We start from the raw sequence: 19,139 nt of genomic DNA on the forward strand, positions 1-19,139 counted from the left end.
TTTGACATTTTGGAAGATTCAGAGGAAAATGTAGTCCCACAAACAGTCTTGAGTGTTGGCTTAGAATAAACTCTACAAATAAAAAAAAACGCATTTTGAATAAAGTAAAAGGTTTAAAATGTATCACTTGAAAATGACCTGCAGTCATGCAGGAGAACACAAACCATAGAAGCAAACACATCAACATTCAATTGCACACACACACATGCACACGCACAGACACACAAACAACCATGCACTTACCCTACACATACACTGTTTAATCTACTTAATTGAACCTGACTTTGAATAACTAAACAAATGAGGAAATTCACAAGGGGCACTTGATCCCTTCTCGGCTAATGGATTGGAGATTCCTTTCCCATAGGAGCATTTGGGCAAACAAGACCCAGTAATCTGTGAATTGATGAGTTGACTCTCTGTCTGCATCCCATCTGAACCGTTGATACAGTGTTGGTGGCTAGCCAGATACTCAATTTGCAGATACAGCCAGAACTTTGGGGTTAGTTTGGTTCCAATCGAAGCGCTGTGCTATAGATTTGCCACATGTAAGACATAAGAGAAACAGACATTTCTAATTGTGGAAACTATATTTCAATTAATCATGGTTCTTTAACCACTGTCCACAATTGTCCAACCAAAAAGGATAATACTCCGTTGTTGATTTGGGTGACAAATTTATTAAAGTCCTGTCATTTAATCAGGAATCATCGTCATCATGACCAGAAGGAATAAATAAGACATAAAACATTTCCACATAAACAAACATGTACATCAGACCCCGGGTGCTACAGCGAGTTCGTCCTGGGGTTGTTTTTGGGAGAACAAAACGAACAAGATACATCTGAGAACACACGAATGCATAGAAGTAATTGGAACCCTATGTGCCATTTAAGACAACATCTACATTTTTGCCTATTTCCCTGTTTTAGAATGTACAAAGTCCTCATATCTGGTTCTCATATTTGTCCGGGAAGGGGTTTGTATAAAAATAAAGTCTCCACAATGATGAACCATTATAAACATATACATACATTTCTATGTATGTGTATATGTATGTATATATAAATATATATACATATATATAGACATTTGGCAACAACCAAACATTTAAAGAATCTGGATTCTGAACACTGTAGAAAACAAAGAGATGACCAAACAGTGGGGGAGAATTTGAAAATCCAAATGATTGAGTCTCCATGTTTTAAAAAGCTTATAGTGGTACCTGGAAATTGAACATCTTTAGACACAGTTCTTACTTTACGTACACTTTTTTCCGACTGGAGGACAATTTGACCCAAGTTGTTCGGTCTAGTGCTTATAATAAAGGACATTTTCACCACCTCCTTCCGTCCAGATCCCAGATCTGTGAGATCCAAGGACAGCGGCCTCTGCCTTTCGCTCAATCACTGTCATTTGTGACTAATTTCAAATCCCCAAAATCCAAAACCTCCCCCACGCCCTGGAAAAAAAATTCAAATCTCTTGTCTTGGCCAATCAAAACTGCGCGTGGTCCACCTCATCCAACCAGGACGCAGGACTGGTCGGAAAGTCCGGATACCCTCCGCTGCTGCCGGTCGACAGGTCCGAGCTGGGGCCGTTGGCGGCGCTCATGGAGCCCCTGGCGCCGGGGTTGACCCCGGGCCCGCCGCCCTGGCTCATGATGGAGAGGGCGGAGTCGGGGTAGACCAAGCTGGAGATGAGAGGCTGGTGTCTGGGTAGCGCCTGGAGCGACCCCGGCGACTGAGGGAGGCCGTAGGGGCTGTTGGAGCGGATGTCGCGGAACTGGTCTTGAGGGGGAAGACCGCCGTGCTCCAGGGGGAAGGAGCCGTGGTTGTTGCCCCCTTGGCGGCCCCCCATCACCGGAGAGGACTCGCTCAGGCTGCTGTAGATGCCATTGGTGAGGCCGAGCTCTGACATGGGTGGTTCGTCTGTGCAAAAAAAAAGGACATGATGCAAATAAAAGGTGAGCTTTGTTGTTCTATATATATATATGTTCACATATATTCATTTCATAGCATTGGTTTTCTATGAAAAGTGAACTACAGCTTTTGCAACTGGGCTTATATGCTTGCTTTGATAGGCGTGACAGGTCCATCCGTTCCTCGACATCCCTTTGATTGAATAAAATAATGAACAAAGCCAGTTGCAAAATGTCAAATTGGTGTAAAACAAACAGTTCAGATGTTTGAAGAAATACTGTGACTTGATCCCGGAGGGGTTAATGTGCAGTTAACTCATCAGCTGCAATAAATAACCAGCACAACATCCATGGACTGATTCTTTGAGAAGTCACTAAACGTCTGAAACAACATATTTCACACAGGCATGAATGGCTGAATGGCTTTTTAAGTCCAAACTGCCCGGCTCAGCTTGGAACAATTGTAAATATGTCTTAATGTCAGGAGTTAAAACTAAATGGAATGTAGTCCTTTAAAAAAAAAAAAAAGTATAATAGTCAATAGCACGCGTGCTTCAGTCTCAGGGCCCTGACAAGTGAAGTGTGTCCTGTGAAATGTGCCAATGTGCCGTTGGCTCCGTACCTGTAAATGACACCTCGGCGTCACTGTCCATGCCCTCCTCCTGAATGCTGTCCTTGTCGGATTTGGAGCTCCCTCGCGACCTCTTCATGTTGCGGAAATACTGCCCCCACCTCTGCCGGCCGGCGTCTTTCTTCAGCCTTTTCTCTTTAGCTCGCCTATTCTGAAACCAGACCTGGAGGGGGGGCAAAACAGACAAGATGGCTTTGGTGACTTTTTAGAAATGTGTTTGAGTACCACAGAACAATTTGAGTGACATCAAATGAATAAATATGTCTTGGAGACAGTTGTGACCAAATCGAAGAAGGGTTTTTTAGGCTTATTTTCATATTCTTCTTAGCGTCGATAGCACCATAGTTTTTTTTGTCATGTCCAGGTCAATCTCCCCTCCCCTACAAAGTCCTCGGCTCTTTCCTTAATTCACGCGTTATGCTTATGCTTTACAACCATAATAAACGCTGAAGGCCTGTGTGGTCGCGGCTTCCCACCTCCGTTAATGCAACGGACCGAAACACCGAGCGGTGTGATCCTGGGAGCAGTTCCCTTTCATTAGGCAGTTAATGAACTCCGCGTCGTCATTACTCCGGGGGAGGGGGGGGGGGGGGGGGGGGAGCAGACAGGTTGGAGTGTCACCGGGGCGCATTATTCAAAGTATGTGTAAGTGTTACCTTCAGTAAACATAAACAGATCACTTGCTTGAAATCGAGCACAAAGCAAAACAAACGTCCCCTTCTGCCATCGATATTTGTCTTCTTACCCACAAAGTGAATCCGTCTCAGCCACAGAGCACAAAAAGCAGTTTCACATTCCCCTTAATGATATTCCGCCCCAAGTGAACCCTCGTCACCCCCTTCCCTTCCACTGAATAATGAGCAGCATTTTAGTGGCTTCCGTCCCCACTTTTGTCCTTGCAAATAAAACAATATATATGACCAGCGCCTAGCAACCGGCGCGAGGCTCCTCAAGCAGCGCACAATATGCGAGGGGCCCTCTGAGCATTGTTAACGAGCTTGCACTTAAACCGTGCTGACTTTCACGTGGACTTCATTTCACTCCATCCAGCCATAAATCCCCCCCCCCCTCCCAAACACACTTATGCGTACAGTGGGCTTGTGCCAGTTCGGCCACAATTGTCCCTCAATAATGAAGTGAGGACACTAATGGAATAGCCCTTTGATGGATGATGATAACCTTTACCTGCACAACCCGCATGTCCAGGCCCGTCTCCGAGGACAGCTGCTCCCGGACGTGGCGTGCAGGTTTGGGGGAGTTGTTGTAGGCGTTCTTCAGCGTTTCCAGCTGTTTAGCAGTGATGGTGGTTCGGGGCCTTTTTGCGGTCGAGTCAGCCTCTGGAAAAAAAAAAAAAAAGAGATGAAGTGATGACAAAATGTAAGCCACTGCAGGGCAGTTATTTTGTCACAAGGCTGCACATTTTTTAAAGTTCTGAGTCTCAAAAAGGAAAGTTACATTTTGCTACTTAAATTAATAATAAATAAGGTAAATTAGAGGTTGCACCTAAATGTAATCAAATAATAAAATTCGCCTGCTTGTAAAGTTTTCAATTAATTTCCGTGTCCAACAATTAAACACAGAAAAATATTAATCTTTGATAGAAACAAATAATAAGCTTTTAGAATACACAGCCTTTTTAAATTTACCATAAATGGATAAATTCTTCTCTGCCCTATAAACCGAAAGCTGGCATCCTGTGCATAAATGCATTTATGTCTGGACATCTGTTGGCCAGAAAATGCAAAACCATCATCCAAATGGATGCTGACCAAGTAATTGCGACCTCTCATTAGTAAAATAAACTTGTGTGTTTTTAGCGAAAACTGGAGTTAAGTCGCTGCGTAAATCAACACATGCCGGCCAGTAAATTCAAACAAACAGATGGGGAGATAAAACTTGACTGTACCATATTGGGAGCAGAGCATGCAGTTTTTTTTATGGAATTGGTTGATGTAATCAGGGAATCTATTTAGTGCATACAACAGGTTTGGGGGAAATATAGTAAGAAATGCAACCACAACATATGTTGTATAAGTATAAAAAAGTTACCAAGCTGGGAATTATGTATTTATATATTTTTTTGGTAGCATTATGTTTTTGATAACATTGCTGGATTTGACATTTTTATCTGATAATAAAACTGTGAATAAAATGTAATATCCCTAGTACAGTTATGTATATACATATAATATAGTTTAACTGCTCAGGTTTCATTTTCAACGATGTGACTCAAAAATGTAATAATTTGTAAAACAATGTTTTTGAGTAGCCTTCAGTTTGAAAAGTTTGATTTTTATCTCCACCCTTTGCTGCTGCCTTAAATGCGGGAAAACCATAGAGTGTAAATCTATTACAAATTGAACGAAAATACCACAAAATTCAAGACTGTGCGCATGCATTTAAAACCATTTAGACAGCTAACTTAGATATTACAGCTGAACATTGCTTGCAACTGTCACCTAATTACACAATAAATTGTTTTCTCTCCCTCTCTCTCTCTCTCTCTCTCTCTTTCTCACACACACACACACACACACACACACACACACACACACACACACACACACACACACACACACACACACACACACGCACACACACACACACACACATCTGTCTTTCTGTCTCCAGGAAGGCACGCACGGCAACAAGAGTTATGGGAAGCTGATTCCTTCAAGCCGCGCAGTGCAACTGGAAGCATCCGGGGCTCCGCTTTACGCAGTTTGCGATCGATTGGGTTGCGGGCAACGACGCAATTAGCGCAAGGCGGGTCAGAGTTTATGGGTGACCTCATTGTCACGTCAAAAGGCAAATGTAAAACCGAGCGAGGATCCACTCGCGGGCCAACAATAGAAATGTCGAGGCAGTCATTGTGCTGCTCACCTCTCTGTTTGGCGGTCTCGTAGTCGGCCTTGCACACCAGCCTGCTGTCCTCCATCAGATAGTACTCGTCCCCTGTAGCCAGTTGCCTTTTGCACACGATGCAGGCAAAGCAGTGCAGGTGGTACACAAAGTCCTGCGCTCTCCTCACCACCTGCGTGGGCGGGATTCCCTGCTGACAGGCTGCGCATTTGGTCCCGAATCTCCTTTTGGGAAATCAGACGGTTTCCATCAATCCATAATAACTTTCGAAACACTGTTATTTTTGGAATATAGTTTAAGTACAGCTAAATACAGCACAGGACCAAGGGAAATGCTTGAATTGGCGCTGGGGTGTATGTACTCACTTAAAGAAATCTTCTTTGCAGTAGACGCTGTCGCCCCTGCTGAAGCACTTCTCAGACAATTGCGCCTGGCAGTCGTTGCATTTGAGGCACTTGCTGTGCCAGTGGCGATCCAGCACCTTGAGGATGAAGCGGTCCACGATGTGTTGATTGCAGCCTGCACATAATGGGATTTCTGCGGGAGACATGATGGAATCACCAAAAACATTTTAGTCGACTGCACACGTTGCATTGACTCAAGGAGACGTCACTATAGCAACAAAGATCAATAGCGTGATTACAATTGTTCCCTTTTTTTCTATTTCTTTTTTTTTTATTTCACAGTTGACTTTTGGTCTTTTTTTTAAGAGGAGATCTAATTATGTTGACTTGGTTTTCATAAAATGGCATGTTGGACCTGTTGTACATTCCAACCATCACTATCATGACCCTTTCTGTTTCATATAAATTCAATGTATTCCTAAATAGAGTAAATAAACGAAATAGCACAAATAACAGAATAGCATTGAACATCATTACATGTATAATTTACATAAACAGTTCCAAAATTACCGACATGGGACTGATAATTCCCTCAAGTAATTGCAGGAACTTTATAAAATGTTGAATTGATAAAACCTTCTATTACAATGATATCAAATAAATAGGAATATCTGAAACGTCGATTAAACTACTTCAAAGGATTGACAATAGATTATTCTGAATGAAACAAATGCCAGTAAATGCTTAAATGCAAATTATAATTAAGGCATAGTTTTAAGATAATATATCGTCTAGGTAATTAATAGCTCGTCGTCGAACAGTGGTCGGCTTCTTATGATTTAGTCACGTGTAATTACTTATAACGAGCAGCAGCCACTTTTACGCACGGTCAATTTCGTACAGACGGGCCCACAGCACGCGCGCACCCCATTTCAGTTATTTTATTAACAATGTTCCCTCAAAGAAACAGTGACCGATTTAATTAAACAACTTTTTAAGAGATTTAAAAACAAACAGTACAAATAAAAACCAACTGAAATCCTAAGTAGGACGTCATCTCATCGTTAATAATTAAAAGAGGTCCAAACACTTCATATTTCACCCGTGCAACGAATCGCATTCCTATTGTTCTGCTGGGGGCAATTCATGAAACATTAATGAACTATTTCTTCAGCCATCACCAGCGAAGCTGCGCAAGTGGTGGTAGTGGGAGCCACGTCAGGAACAGGTGTATCCAGGTCATCATTAATTCAATGCGCTCTGTAAAACTAGAGAGCTGCGGCCTATAGTGTCACGGTGCAAACCAAGGAGGCGTCAAAGCAAATTGCTTGTTTTATGGGGCCCACTTATTCACAATATATTGAAATATTGAAAATGAAGACGCTTGCAAATCCATGGAAAGCTCCTGCGTTAATTCACAGCTTTGGAGCAGGAGGAGTTCGAATAAGCATCCTCCTTCATTAAAAGTGTTTATTTTCATTCATTATTATTGCATGGTGAATAATTAACATTAAACCGTCCAACAAAATTCCGTAGAAAAACGTTTACATCGTTTACCCCTGACTGTAAAACTGTATTCTTCAACATCTTAAATTTTCCAAATGTTATAACAACGTTTGTTTCTGACTTAAACAAGTGTGACAGCAAATCTAATATAAACCGTGCTTGGACTGAGTTACATCAGCTTTATCCTCCAAACCAGTGCACTGAATTATGAAAGTTTATTTAAAAAAACATAAATATAAATAAATATATATATAAACGACCATTCATATAAATCATCTGCCAGCAACGGAAATGGGCATTAAAACGACTGCACAGCTGTATCATGTAGCGCTTCTGATACACCGTTTAACAACTGCTTCAAGACACAAAACAGGCCGGATGTGATCACATGATACACAAATATGTGTAACATCATCGGTGCATACACCAATGCATGGAGCGTGTTTTAGCCTTATTCGCTTTCTGCAGCTCTGCGACATCAAGGAGCACCTCCGTGTTATTTGGTGCCTTTTTTTTTTAGAAAGTTGCGCTCACCATGTCAATCCATTGCTCACGATTTACGTTTACATCGATGCAAATCCTGTTTGTGTTGCGCAGTTTATTCACACCAGGCACGTGTAGTCAAATGTGTGTATCCGAAGCCCCAATGGCGAACACGAGAGTTGTCTTCTTTTTTTTTATATGCATCACTCCGTTGGAGCCTGTGCAGGATTACGCTGCACCGTTTCCTGGGCGACAGGGAGATGGATTAACATCACCCACTGAGAGCAGAGAGGAATAAGCAGGAGGTACAGTGTTGGGTGGTAACTCAAATATCCGTCAATTAGCCCATCGCCCATTTGTCTAAATAACAGGAAGCGCTTTCTATAAAAAGCTAAATGTTTTTTGCTAAATCAGACGTGAGAGTAAAATTAAAAAAGTAGTGTGCATGTTATTACAGTTTTGCGACAATAGTGACTTTTATTTTTCTTTTGAAAATAAGTGATTGGGAATTATGCCGTAACTATATTTCTTATTGGAGAGTTTACGTGTAATATAATTTTGTCTCGAGTAAGAAGTCCATGCATTTACCATTACAACGTCGCAGCCTGTACATTCGATTGATGCCATGAGTATTGAAGAACAACAGAACGAACTAGATCCAAAACCTTAAAAAAAATGAAAGAAAAATACAGAAAACTGGACACCATCATGTTGTTGATAAATCAACAGCAGTGTTTTTTTTCTCTAGGATTTGCATCCTTTTTAAAATTCAGATTAATCTACCATGCGTAATGCAAAGGACCCATCGTCATGCGGTGCTTTTTAATGAATGAATTAGTTAATTTAGTTTTGCTGCATAAAGGAAATATAACAGTCGCCAGGTCTTTTTTAGTGTCAAATACTGCAATCGGTCTTTTTTTTTTACACATGGGACAATATAAAGAATTACATGGTTTGGTTTGCTGCTGTCATTGTTAGTGTACATTTTGGGCGAAACATACGTTGTTTTCCCAACACACACGCACGCACACACACACACACACGCGCGCGCACGCACACACGCCTACAATCTCCTTCTCGTGTGTGATGAGTGCTCAAAGACAAGTGTTTATTTAGAGGAGAGATTGGCTGTTCAATAACATGTTGATCGGGCCAACACCCCAATGAATTTTATTGACACTGATCTTTGGCACAAAAGAGCGCCTTGGGAAATCACGAGTAGTGCCGCAGCCAGCCGGGCCGCTAATGAATCCAAGATCAATGTCCCATTTTGTGCTGTATTTTAGAAGTACATGGGATACGTTTTGGAGAAAGCTGTGGGATTCATAGATGCCTCTCCTACTTTTCGGCTTTGTAATAATTTGATGTCATTCATTGATCGCTCGCTGGTGAGGGGGTATAAGCCCGACAGTAATCCGACGACAAAGCGAAAATATGACATCAGAATAATGGTCAGTCAGTGAGAGAAAGTGTGACGCGATTGAAAATCATGTTTTCTTTTCTTTTTTTGTTCCTCATAATTCCACCATTTATTTCAAAATAAATCGAAATAGTCGTTTTCGTGTTGTTGTTGTTGAATCGTCACATTTAATGCAGCCCCTACAAGACAAAACAGGCGTAACAAAGTCCCACATCTTTAGATCTCACTCAATATTTAAGCCAGCCACAAATAATTTAATATAGCCTTTGAGAGCCTTTGAATCCCCCCACCATTGCAAATATCCTGCAACCTCGGGGGTCCCACCTGTCGGGGGCAGGAATGTCACCTGTTGAGCTCACCGAGTCGGTGTCCTGCGGGGGGGGGGGGGGGGGGGGGGGGAAGAAGCAGCTTCTCCGCCCCCGCTTGCAGGCTGTCCTGCGGCCGCAAGAGAAGCTGCTTATCACCCCGAGTGGGTCCCGGCCTCTGCCATCTCCGCGTCTTGAGCCCTGCGCTCTCGTTACAAGCGCGGGCGGCGGTGTGAGATGACAGCACGCGCGTAACATCTGTTGACGCGATCCTCCAACAATGAAGGCCTCATTACGGATTCATAACGTCTCCCACACGCGCCGCAGAAGAAGCGCCCTCCCAACAGTCCGTACACATCAACATGGCTCGGTGAGTAATAAGTGCGTTTTTCGGCAACTGCCGTTTAGCTTTTGTGTGACTGAGCGGTGGCTACAATATGTTGCGTTTAAGGCGCATCGAACATTCGAACGATGAAACATTACATCATTGGAAAGTCATTGTCCTTGCTTTTCACAATAAAAATAGAGCAGTTTCTAAGGCCCATTTCACGCTTGTCAGAGTTCACACAGCAAAACAAGAGCCCCCCCCGCCCTAGTCCCGCTGTGCCCATTCGCTGTATTTTCCACTATTTCACACCTAATTGTAACTCATTAGCTGACCCCGGGACACCAATTAAAACCCAGCCAAATGATAATGCTCGCATGGACAGTGCAATTGGTTAAACGTGGCTCTTACCTTGGCCTGAATTGTACCGGGAGAAATTTCCGGCGTTTTGACAGCTTGACCCCGGGTGCTCAAGCAACATTTCGAAGATTTCCCGTTGTTCCAAAGGAAGAAAGCTGCGCCGAAACGCGTGCGAACCCCCCTCCCCCACGAACCCCCACGATACTGCCGTATGGAGGTGTGGATTCAAAACCCGCACTGTCCTGGAGATGTTATCCTGTCGAAGGTGAGTTGAGCAGCTGGAAGTGTTGTTAAAAAGGACGCCCGTCGAGCCGTCTCCTTTGGTCAGCCGCCGTAGACGCAACCCTTTGAATATTCATCAAGTTGCTCTTTGATTCCGCGTTCGATGAGCTCGTGCTGAGGTGGAAGCGAGGGCCGGGAAAAGACAAATATGAAAAAATATGAAAAGTGTCTAGCGGCGTCGGATGACCTGACTGTGAGCCCGGCAGCCTGCGACTTCACTCAAGTACTAAAGCGGTCGGCTCGGCGCTCTCCAGGGTGCTGAAGGGGGAGTTCCCACAAACGGACTGGAGGTGTGTGTGTCGTGCCTGTCCCCCCCGAGCCTATCTTTAAGCGCGCTTGGACACACGCACACACACGCGTGCGCACACACCCACCCCCACACACGCACAACACACACACACACACACACACACACACACACACACACACACACACACACACACACACACACACACACACACACACACACACACACACACACACTTGCCCTCCCATCTTCCTCCTTAGCTATGTTGCTGTGCACGTGTCTGTCTGCTCGGGACGTTGTTGTCATGCTGTTCACTGCGTCTATCTTTTGTTGGTTGGAGCGCATCGCGTTAATTAAGTGGACGGCTGCATACCGTTAGGTTAGTTTTTTCAAGTTGGTTTGTACCAAAGAGGGAGCAAAGTGATTGACATATTAGTTTTAAACGTGGCTTTAAATAAATAAATACAAATATATTACAGCAGGGCAGCTAGAACAACAACGAGTTAGAATCTTAAAATGCATGCAGTTCAATGTATGTTCGTTACAAACACGTTGTTTGCTTTCTTTCATTATTCCATGAAAATTATTTTCCTTAATGTATGCTTTCATGTAAGAAATAAAATGCAGACGCCTGCGCAGCGTTGCGCGTCTATTTGGCTCAGTGCCATGCGTCATGCCTTTGACGCTGTGCCAATTACCACCACAACGCACAAAACTACTCTGACGTAGTCCTACAGCTTTGATTCAATTTCGGTCGCCCAGCACGCCAGCCCGCTAGTAGTGTAAGCCAATTAGATCTATGCTGTTCATTAGTCCACTCGGGGCAATTAGCCTCCGAATCCACCACCTTTCATTCTCACTTCATTTCTCATTCTACCTCACCAACTTCACATCCACCCAGCATACATTCACATAATGTTGGGATAAAAATCAAAACAAAATCTAGCGGGCGTTTGTTTTCATGGGATGAGGAGCACATTTTTGGGGTGTTTTCAAGGGCAGTAATCTCTGGTCAACACAGGATCTTTATGCAGATTAGATGAGAAGTGTTTGTGAATCTGGAAGGAGCTGAACACAGTAACCTAAAGCCAACGTGGAATCACAAGAGATTAGACTACAAGAACAACAACAGGACTGCTTTGCTTTTCCTTTCATCCACTGTGAGAAGAGAGTCTTTGCTTTTCCATTTGGAACGCAGCGCATGGGGACATGTGTGACCCTTTAAAACCATAGCTGTCAAATATCGAATGAGAACCTTTAATATATAAATACATCATTTTCCTCTATTAATTAATTAAATGACAGTATTTGAGGAATACAGCAAATGAAATAAGTTCTAATGCCTTTTCTTTTTGAAGCCACCGCAAGCGTTTTTGTTTTCTGGCATCCCCGGGTCACTTACCTCAATATCATGGAGATCCGCTCCAGAAAGAAAACAGACTTTTATCCTGTTTTGCTTGTTCTATGCGAAACCTCAAGGATCATCACAGGAAATTGCTGAGAGTGTTAACACACCTGGGCCCTTCTTGAGATAGCACTGCAATCAGTCATTAAGGGTCCTCCATAAAGTCCCTGCCTTTTGCTTCTACAGAAGTTGATTTTGATGTTGAATATGTGCAGGGTCAACAGGCGCACAAGTGGATTAGAAAAGCCTCGGCCCTTAAGGAGTACTTGAAAAGAACAAACGGTTTTGCTGCACATGGAATCTCTGTTTGCAGTGAGAGAACGTTGCGGAAAAGAGAGTGGAATATAGTTTTAAGACAACAAATCTTTGCTAAGATCTGTTGTGTTTCATATGATAGAAAATTCCGAAATTCCTAATCTGCAATTTATTTTTATACAAATTATACTTTTTCCAATGGAGCACACAAACTTTTGCTCCGCATGAGTAAATCAAAATAAAAGACCTTAGAGTAAACTTCATTGCATTTTACAGTCCAATTCAGACTAATTTTAAAGAAAAAAAACATGCTAACAATAGCACACATAAACACATAGGCTCATCTTCAACGTTTTATTAAACAAATTCTTCTAATAGCCATCTTTTTAAAATTGTATCTGAGATTTGCAAAAATGAAAATAAATGGAGAAATGTGCACATGCATGTGCATACATGCCATGTATGTTTGTAACTGTTTTTGCACAGCTGAGCTGGGTGACTGACTGTTACCGCGGGGGGTCCATGTGCGCCCATGCCACCCCTCTGACACCAGGCGGCCATTGTGCTGCCGTCATGATCAATCATGTCCTCCAAAGACTGGCCTTGTTCAAGAGGGAGGGGACCAATCACACGCCTCATTACCCAGGCTTGGTTACTCCTAAGCGGAGTGGTCCCAGGACACCTCAGCCTGTTGCTGTCTGGAGAAAAAGAGGAAGAGAGCAAGTTTATGTCAAACGTGCGCGAGGAAGAAATAGTTAGCAAGAGAGTGTCAAAGACGGCGGGAGAATGACTGCAGCGACGTGCGAAGATAATAGAGGGATAATAAAGTTGTTGACCCCCACGTGTTGAACGTCCATTTTTCAGATCAGGTCTGAATTCAGTGGCTGCGAGATAAATAAGTGGACAATGGTATTTGGAACTGAAAAACTTCAAGGAAATACGTTTTTACATCCCACGCTCAACCACCGGTTGCGGAAGTCCCTCCTTCTGCGTCCCTCTGAGCAACCAGCCTCCAGTTTTCAACCATTGGAGCTCATTGTTTAAAAATGGCTCCATCTGGCAAGGTTTCACTGACCGGACCAGCCGCGGCTCGCTCCCCCGGCAGCTGGCTAAACTGCCCAACCGCTTTTACGCTTGGCCCTCGGAGTAACCGACACTCTGGTGGCTTTGCCCCTCCAGCACACTCCAACACACACAACAACACACAAGGTTAACTGTCCCCCCGGCCAGCCAGTCTTAGGGTCAGATGGCCCTGAGTCAAGGAAGGGGAGGGAGGTACTGTGGGTTGGAGTGGGTGACACTATTTAACCCTTTGTTATTCACCCAAGATAACCAAAGAATTGTTTGAAAACGTTTTAAATGATGCTTGGGAAATTCACTAAATGGTAGAAATCCAGTCAGTTGTGACTTAAAAATCAGCTCTACAATTCATCACACTTCTTAACATTATGGGCTCAACTCAACAGCTGGCCTTTAAGAGTCAAACGCAGGTTTCATTATTCGGGCATGAGGGTCTACTCTGGGCTAAAAAGGCTGCCACCTCTGCACAGCGCCATTCCTTTTGAATATAGATATGCTAATGATCAACAACCCAGGGAACAAAGCCTGACTTCTACTCCTGGAAACCAATACAATAGCCCTTCAGTCAGGCCTTGACACTTTTACCACCCAACATGTGTCCCTGGTATCATAGCACAGACAATAAAGGCCAACGACTGTGCATCCTTTTATATGGGGGATGCTGTTACTCAGTCCCGATGCACTGTCTGGGGACCCGACCGGTTGCGTTGTGTTTCAACCATCATTGTTCTGGGTGGGAAATATCAGCTTTTCAGAGCAATGATAAGCAGGGAGGTCAGAGTTCAAACCTTTCAAGCACAGCTGAGGCTTGATTTTGCCTCAGCAAATTACAGATGTTGTCCCACTGTGGGGTCTCTCTGGATAGCAGGTGGCATATTTTGGTACAAATATGGGAAATAAGTATTTCTGAAGAGCTTACCAGGGATATAAACTTTACATGGACTGGTTTAAAGATACAGAGAGCTAATCAGCTTGGGAAGGCTTGAGAAGATATTTGTTATGCTGTTGCATGAAGCATGTTTTGATCCAAAAGAGGCAACAACAGCGTCAAGGATGCGTGACCAAGGGTTTGAGGATTATAATAAAACAGAATACAAATTTAACACAACGTAATATTTACTCAAACCTACCTAGTTGTCTTTAAGTTACCAGGAAAATGTAGCGAAACCGTCTGCATTCTCTCTGGGAATAAAAAAACTTGAATTGTGTGTTTTCCTTCATAAATTCTTTGGTAACAGGTTTTGGGAAATCTGATTTACTGTAAATACATTGTAACAAGTCAATTAAGTGAATACAATATAACAACATAGAATTATGATTATTTTGATGATGATCATTATTTCATAATGCAATGTACATTTGGGACTTCTCCTAATTGTCTAGTGCTGTGAAAATCACTGATTTAATCAGGTTTAATAAGAAACAAAGAGTTATAATATTATTTTTCAACAGAGCATGATATATATGTCTTATGTTGTACTGTTCAGTGGGCCCTGGGATCATTTGACCCATTGTGCCATAGAAAATTAATTTACATTTTTTATAATTGGTACCATATCATAATATAATTCTGTATGTCCATATCTATTTTTTATATAATTTCTTATCCATTTAAGGCCTAACAATAAACTGCAGAAATCTGTAGAAAATAATTCTTTCTACATTAATGTAGTGTTTGGATTTTTAAGAAGGTTATGTGTTGCAGTTAATGCTTGTTATTGAATTTCAATTGAAATCTCTATCCTGCCCCCCTCCCTCCCTCCCTCCCTCCCTCCCTCCCTCCCTCCCTCCCTCCCTCCCCCTCTCTCCCTCTCTCTCTCTCTCTCTCAAATGAACTGGTCAGGAGGGAGCTGGCCACCCAATCTGGACCAAAGCAATGGGAGGAGTATATGAATTGGAGTTTCTTCTCTCTCATCCACCAAAACCTCGGCTTCCGTTTCCTAACCCCTCCTTGACGTGTCCCCTTTTTTCCCTTTTGACATCATATTTGGAAAGTCCTGAGATGGACTCGGGTCAGCTACTGTACAGGGAAACTGTCACGTAGAGTGATGTTTTTAAAATGAATGTATTTGTTATTAGTAATTATTTTGCTGATTAATGCTCCGTGTCAGAGCACAGCAGCCCCCCCCCCCCCCCCCGCCTGCCATTAGCATCACAGACTCGCTGTTTAAAAGCTGGCATCCATCACGGCGTCGCTATTAGGTGTCGTTATTGCTGAGCTGGTTGGAATCTGGTAAATTAGAAAACAGTTTATTGGGAACATTGTACAGATCATCACATAATCCTGCGGTGACATGCCAATGTTTTTTTTCTTCTCTTTGTTTACATTTTCACGGGACACTACCCCGTTGTTATTGTTGACAATGTGTTTTTTGCGTGACCTTTTAAGAGTTGAGAAGTTGCAACGTCTCAAGTACCCCATCAGTGATGGCCGTGCCGCATTGGGAGTCAGCTCTCAATTGTCTCGGGCTAACAGGCTTATGGATAAAGATGGATGTTTTTGTACCAGGGGCCGGTGGAGGACATGTGTTTGCCTTTCTTTTCCCCTGAAAGGAGGGGGTGTGAGTGGGGGGGGTCTAAACATTACGGATAAGAGGCGGCCCGGCACACGCCTGCCTGACCGTCGGTAATCCCACAGTCTCAGACTCATGACCCACTTTCTTGGAGAAGCTTGATGGAGCAGCAGCTTCTTACCCTGGAGGAGCCTCCAGACACAGGGTGGAGGGGTCGACAGACCCCCCCCGCCCATACACCCCCCCCCCCCCTATCCTGTCAAGACAAAGGAAAAGACAGACTCTTCTGAAAGCCAAATAAGAGGTTCAGGAACACTAATACCTCAACTTGATGCTCTTATCATTCTAATAAATAATTCAGAAAGCGTGCCACTTTGCTCTTGGTGGGAAATATGTGCTAGTTGGAGGCTTCTTTTAGGAGTCATCGCCCCTGATATTAGGCTCGAGCTTACATACATATGCTGTGCCATTTCATCAAACCTTTGACTAAGAAGAATATAATATGCCGATAGTGTTAAATTTGAAAATATGGCAGAACCAATTGGCTCAAACAGGTCTTCAGTGAGTTTGACCCTCAGGTCAGATGGACTTTGATTCTTCTTGGGATGTTTAACATCTTAACATTGGATGCTCTTTTCAAATGCAAAGACGTTTTACTGCTGAATCAGGAAACTAGTAGACCAGTGATATTAAGCAAAGATTCGAGCCATTTCCTAATTAAAGCACTGAATTAAGCAGAGATCATCCATTAATACAAAGGAAATGAAAAGAACAGCTTTTTCTTTATTGTGTCTTATCCCAAACATACTGACCGGCATCACGGCACGAGCCACATCCAAATAGGTCAACAAACGATGCCTTGATGTGGGAGATCATATCACCAGGATAAATCTTATTCATTTATTAATCACCACCTGCCCCTCCTCTTGCATTTTTTTGTTGTTGAAAACATCTCCCCACGCCCACCACACCACAATGCACGCTGCTCTTACTTCTCTCTTTATCTTAATCCCTGGCAGACTTTAAGTGTCTGGCATCGGGGCAAAATCCCAAACTGGAGAGGAGCGTGTTTGGACACCTAATCCCCTTACCCATAGACTCGAATTGCCCTAAATTCACCTCTCCCAAAGTAGGCCAAGAACAAGGAGCCACAACAGAGATGCAAGCGGCTTCACGAGGGCTCAGCGTTGTAAACGCTGCCAGACGGACAGACAGACGAGAGTGACACACACACACACACACACACAAACCCACCCACACGTCGGCAGGGAGACACAGACGGACGCGTGGACAGATGACGTGTAAGCTGGTACACACCAGTACGGTGTGCGCAAGCTGACACGGGCTAGCACACAGATGCTTAACCTCAGACACACATTTTCCTCCCAAAGCCCACGGTAACACACAGAAAATCCTGCAGTACTTTTGTCCTCAGCCACGGCCTCCTCGCCCCCCACCCCCCTACCCCCTGTTGTTCAGCAGTCGTGCCTCTCCGCGTTGGACCCGAACCCCCCCCCCCCCTGCCCCGGAGGAGAGAACCGAACCGCTGCGCTGCTCTCTGTTCATCCTCGGTCACTTGTGGTGGTTTGATAACTTTCCTTGAGAACGCGGCAGCTTAGAGGGAGATAATGCCCCGTTTCCAGCGTGACAGGAGGGGCTGTCGGAGTTTAAGCTGGGAACACAAATCAATACTTTTCAAAATCGCATCCCCCCCCCCCATATGCGGTTGCCATCAAACTGGTGTAGAAAACACCCATCGACCCAAAATACGTGGAGATGGCCGGGGAAATGGAAAAGTTTCAGCGGTGACGGCGGAGAGGGCTGAAGTGCGTTCAGCGACAGGGATCGTATCCATGGAAACAGTGGTTGCCATGCTGACAGGTGTAACTAAAGACATGTCAGCCGTGGTCATGTGGGATCCAGACATGTGTACTGTGGTAACCTCCCATTACAGGAAGGCCACACCGAAATAAATCCTTCCCTTGAAGTCAAGAGGACAAACAGTTGGTCAGGTGAACGTTGACAACTTTCTAAACCAGTTAAACATTCTAACGTTCTTTATCAATAAATCGATCAGACAGGACAACTTGTATTTCTAATTTAGCATGCAAAAGGTTTTCAAACTACAATCTCTGTAGTGAATTGATCTCTTCTATATGCGATTACACTCTACTTTAAGAACTTATGGACTAAAATCATATCACATTGTTGACGTAAAATAGCATTTCTTAGTTCAGAAATTGCAAATGAGATGTATGACACATCCTCCTCCAAAATTAAAGAATTCTCAACATTCTCTTTTCTTTGCTTTTCTATCCTTCAACAATCCTCGATATCAATATTACGTAAATGGGGATTTTATCACAAATGAATGTCATTATGATTATATATTGGTTTTTTTAAAGTCCATTAAGAACAGAATTTTTGTTTTACACCTTAATTTATTGCTATTTTTTCATATGCTGTTGATGTACTTCAGCTTGACAAATGTCCATCAGGACAAACCCATGACAGAGAGAAGTACCCAACACTGCCCCCTTTTGGTTACTGGGGGAACATCCACCGCTATATGTCGAGGTTACAGGTCGCGGTACAGGATTTGCTGAAAATCACATATGTCTGCTTAACATTATTAAAAAAAAACGATGCAGACCTGAAAGCAATGCTTCCATACAGAGGGGATTATGGGAGGCCGAAGCATTGTCTTGGGGGGGGTTGTTTCAAGATGACGGGCATTCAGAGAGGTTTAAGGATTGAGAGACTTGAGCTGCAGTTGGATTCTCCGATTTAAAGGCTCATCCACTGCTTCTCTCCTTCCCACCGTCCCTCTCTCCGCCGTCTCTCCACGCTCTCATGCAGGACTTCTGCAGTAGATCAGGTCTGATTTTCCATTATGCAGATTATTTCTCCTTCCCAGCCCCCTCCTCCACACGCCCCCCACGCGTCACTTAGCAATATTGAGAGATTGCTTTACCATTTTTACCAAAATGCACATAAAATAGCCAGGTTTTAGCAACGTGGATTATAACGAGCCTGTTTCTTTGCCTTCATAAATTAGAGAGCCTAGATGTTAGAAAATTGTATTGTCCCAAGAAACAACACTGTAAGAAAATGCATTCATCACTGATGTCATTTCATGCAAAAAAAATCATGGATTTCCATGACTTTCCACTCCTGTTTGTTTCTACATGTGGAGAAAT

At 43.4% G+C, this 19,139-nt stretch overlaps 1 protein-coding gene across 1 annotated transcript; it reads right to left on the reverse strand.

Annotated features, from left to right (window-relative positions):
* Positions 1-672: 672 nt before the first annotated feature.
* lhx3 (LIM homeobox 3) lies at positions 673-10,715 on the reverse strand. The gene is made up of 6 exons (XM_037485022.2): positions 10,209-10,715; positions 5,780-5,951; positions 5,436-5,638; positions 3,738-3,889; positions 2,544-2,715; positions 673-1,931 (listed from the first exon to the last, which is right to left on the reverse strand). The coding sequence occupies exons 1-6, from the start codon at positions 10,276-10,278 to the stop codon at positions 1,498-1,500; spliced, it is 1,203 nt and encodes a 400-aa protein (XP_037340919.1). The 5' UTR covers positions 10,279-10,715; the 3' UTR covers positions 673-1,497.
* Between the last annotated feature and the right edge of the window lie 8,424 nt (positions 10,716-19,139).

The sequence above is a fragment of the Pungitius pungitius genome, chromosome 18 (genome assembly GCF_949316345.1).
Source record: "Pungitius pungitius chromosome 18, fPunPun2.1, whole genome shotgun sequence".
NCBI classification, from domain to species: Eukaryota; Metazoa; Chordata; class Actinopteri; order Perciformes; family Gasterosteidae; genus Pungitius; species Pungitius pungitius.

Coding starts and splice junctions, on each gene's coding strand:
- lhx3 (XM_037485022.2), bottom strand. CDS start 10,278: ATGTTGCTTGAGCACCCGGGGTCAAGCTGTCAAAACGCCGGAAATTTC. Junction 5,952..10,208: donor CCGGTACAATTCAGGCCAAG/GTAAGAGCCACG, acceptor TGTCTCCCGCAG/AAATCCCATTATGTGCAGGC. Junction 5,639..5,779: donor TGCAAAGAAGATTTCTTTAA/GTGAGTACATAC, acceptor ATTTCCCAAAAG/GAGATTCGGGACCAAATGCG.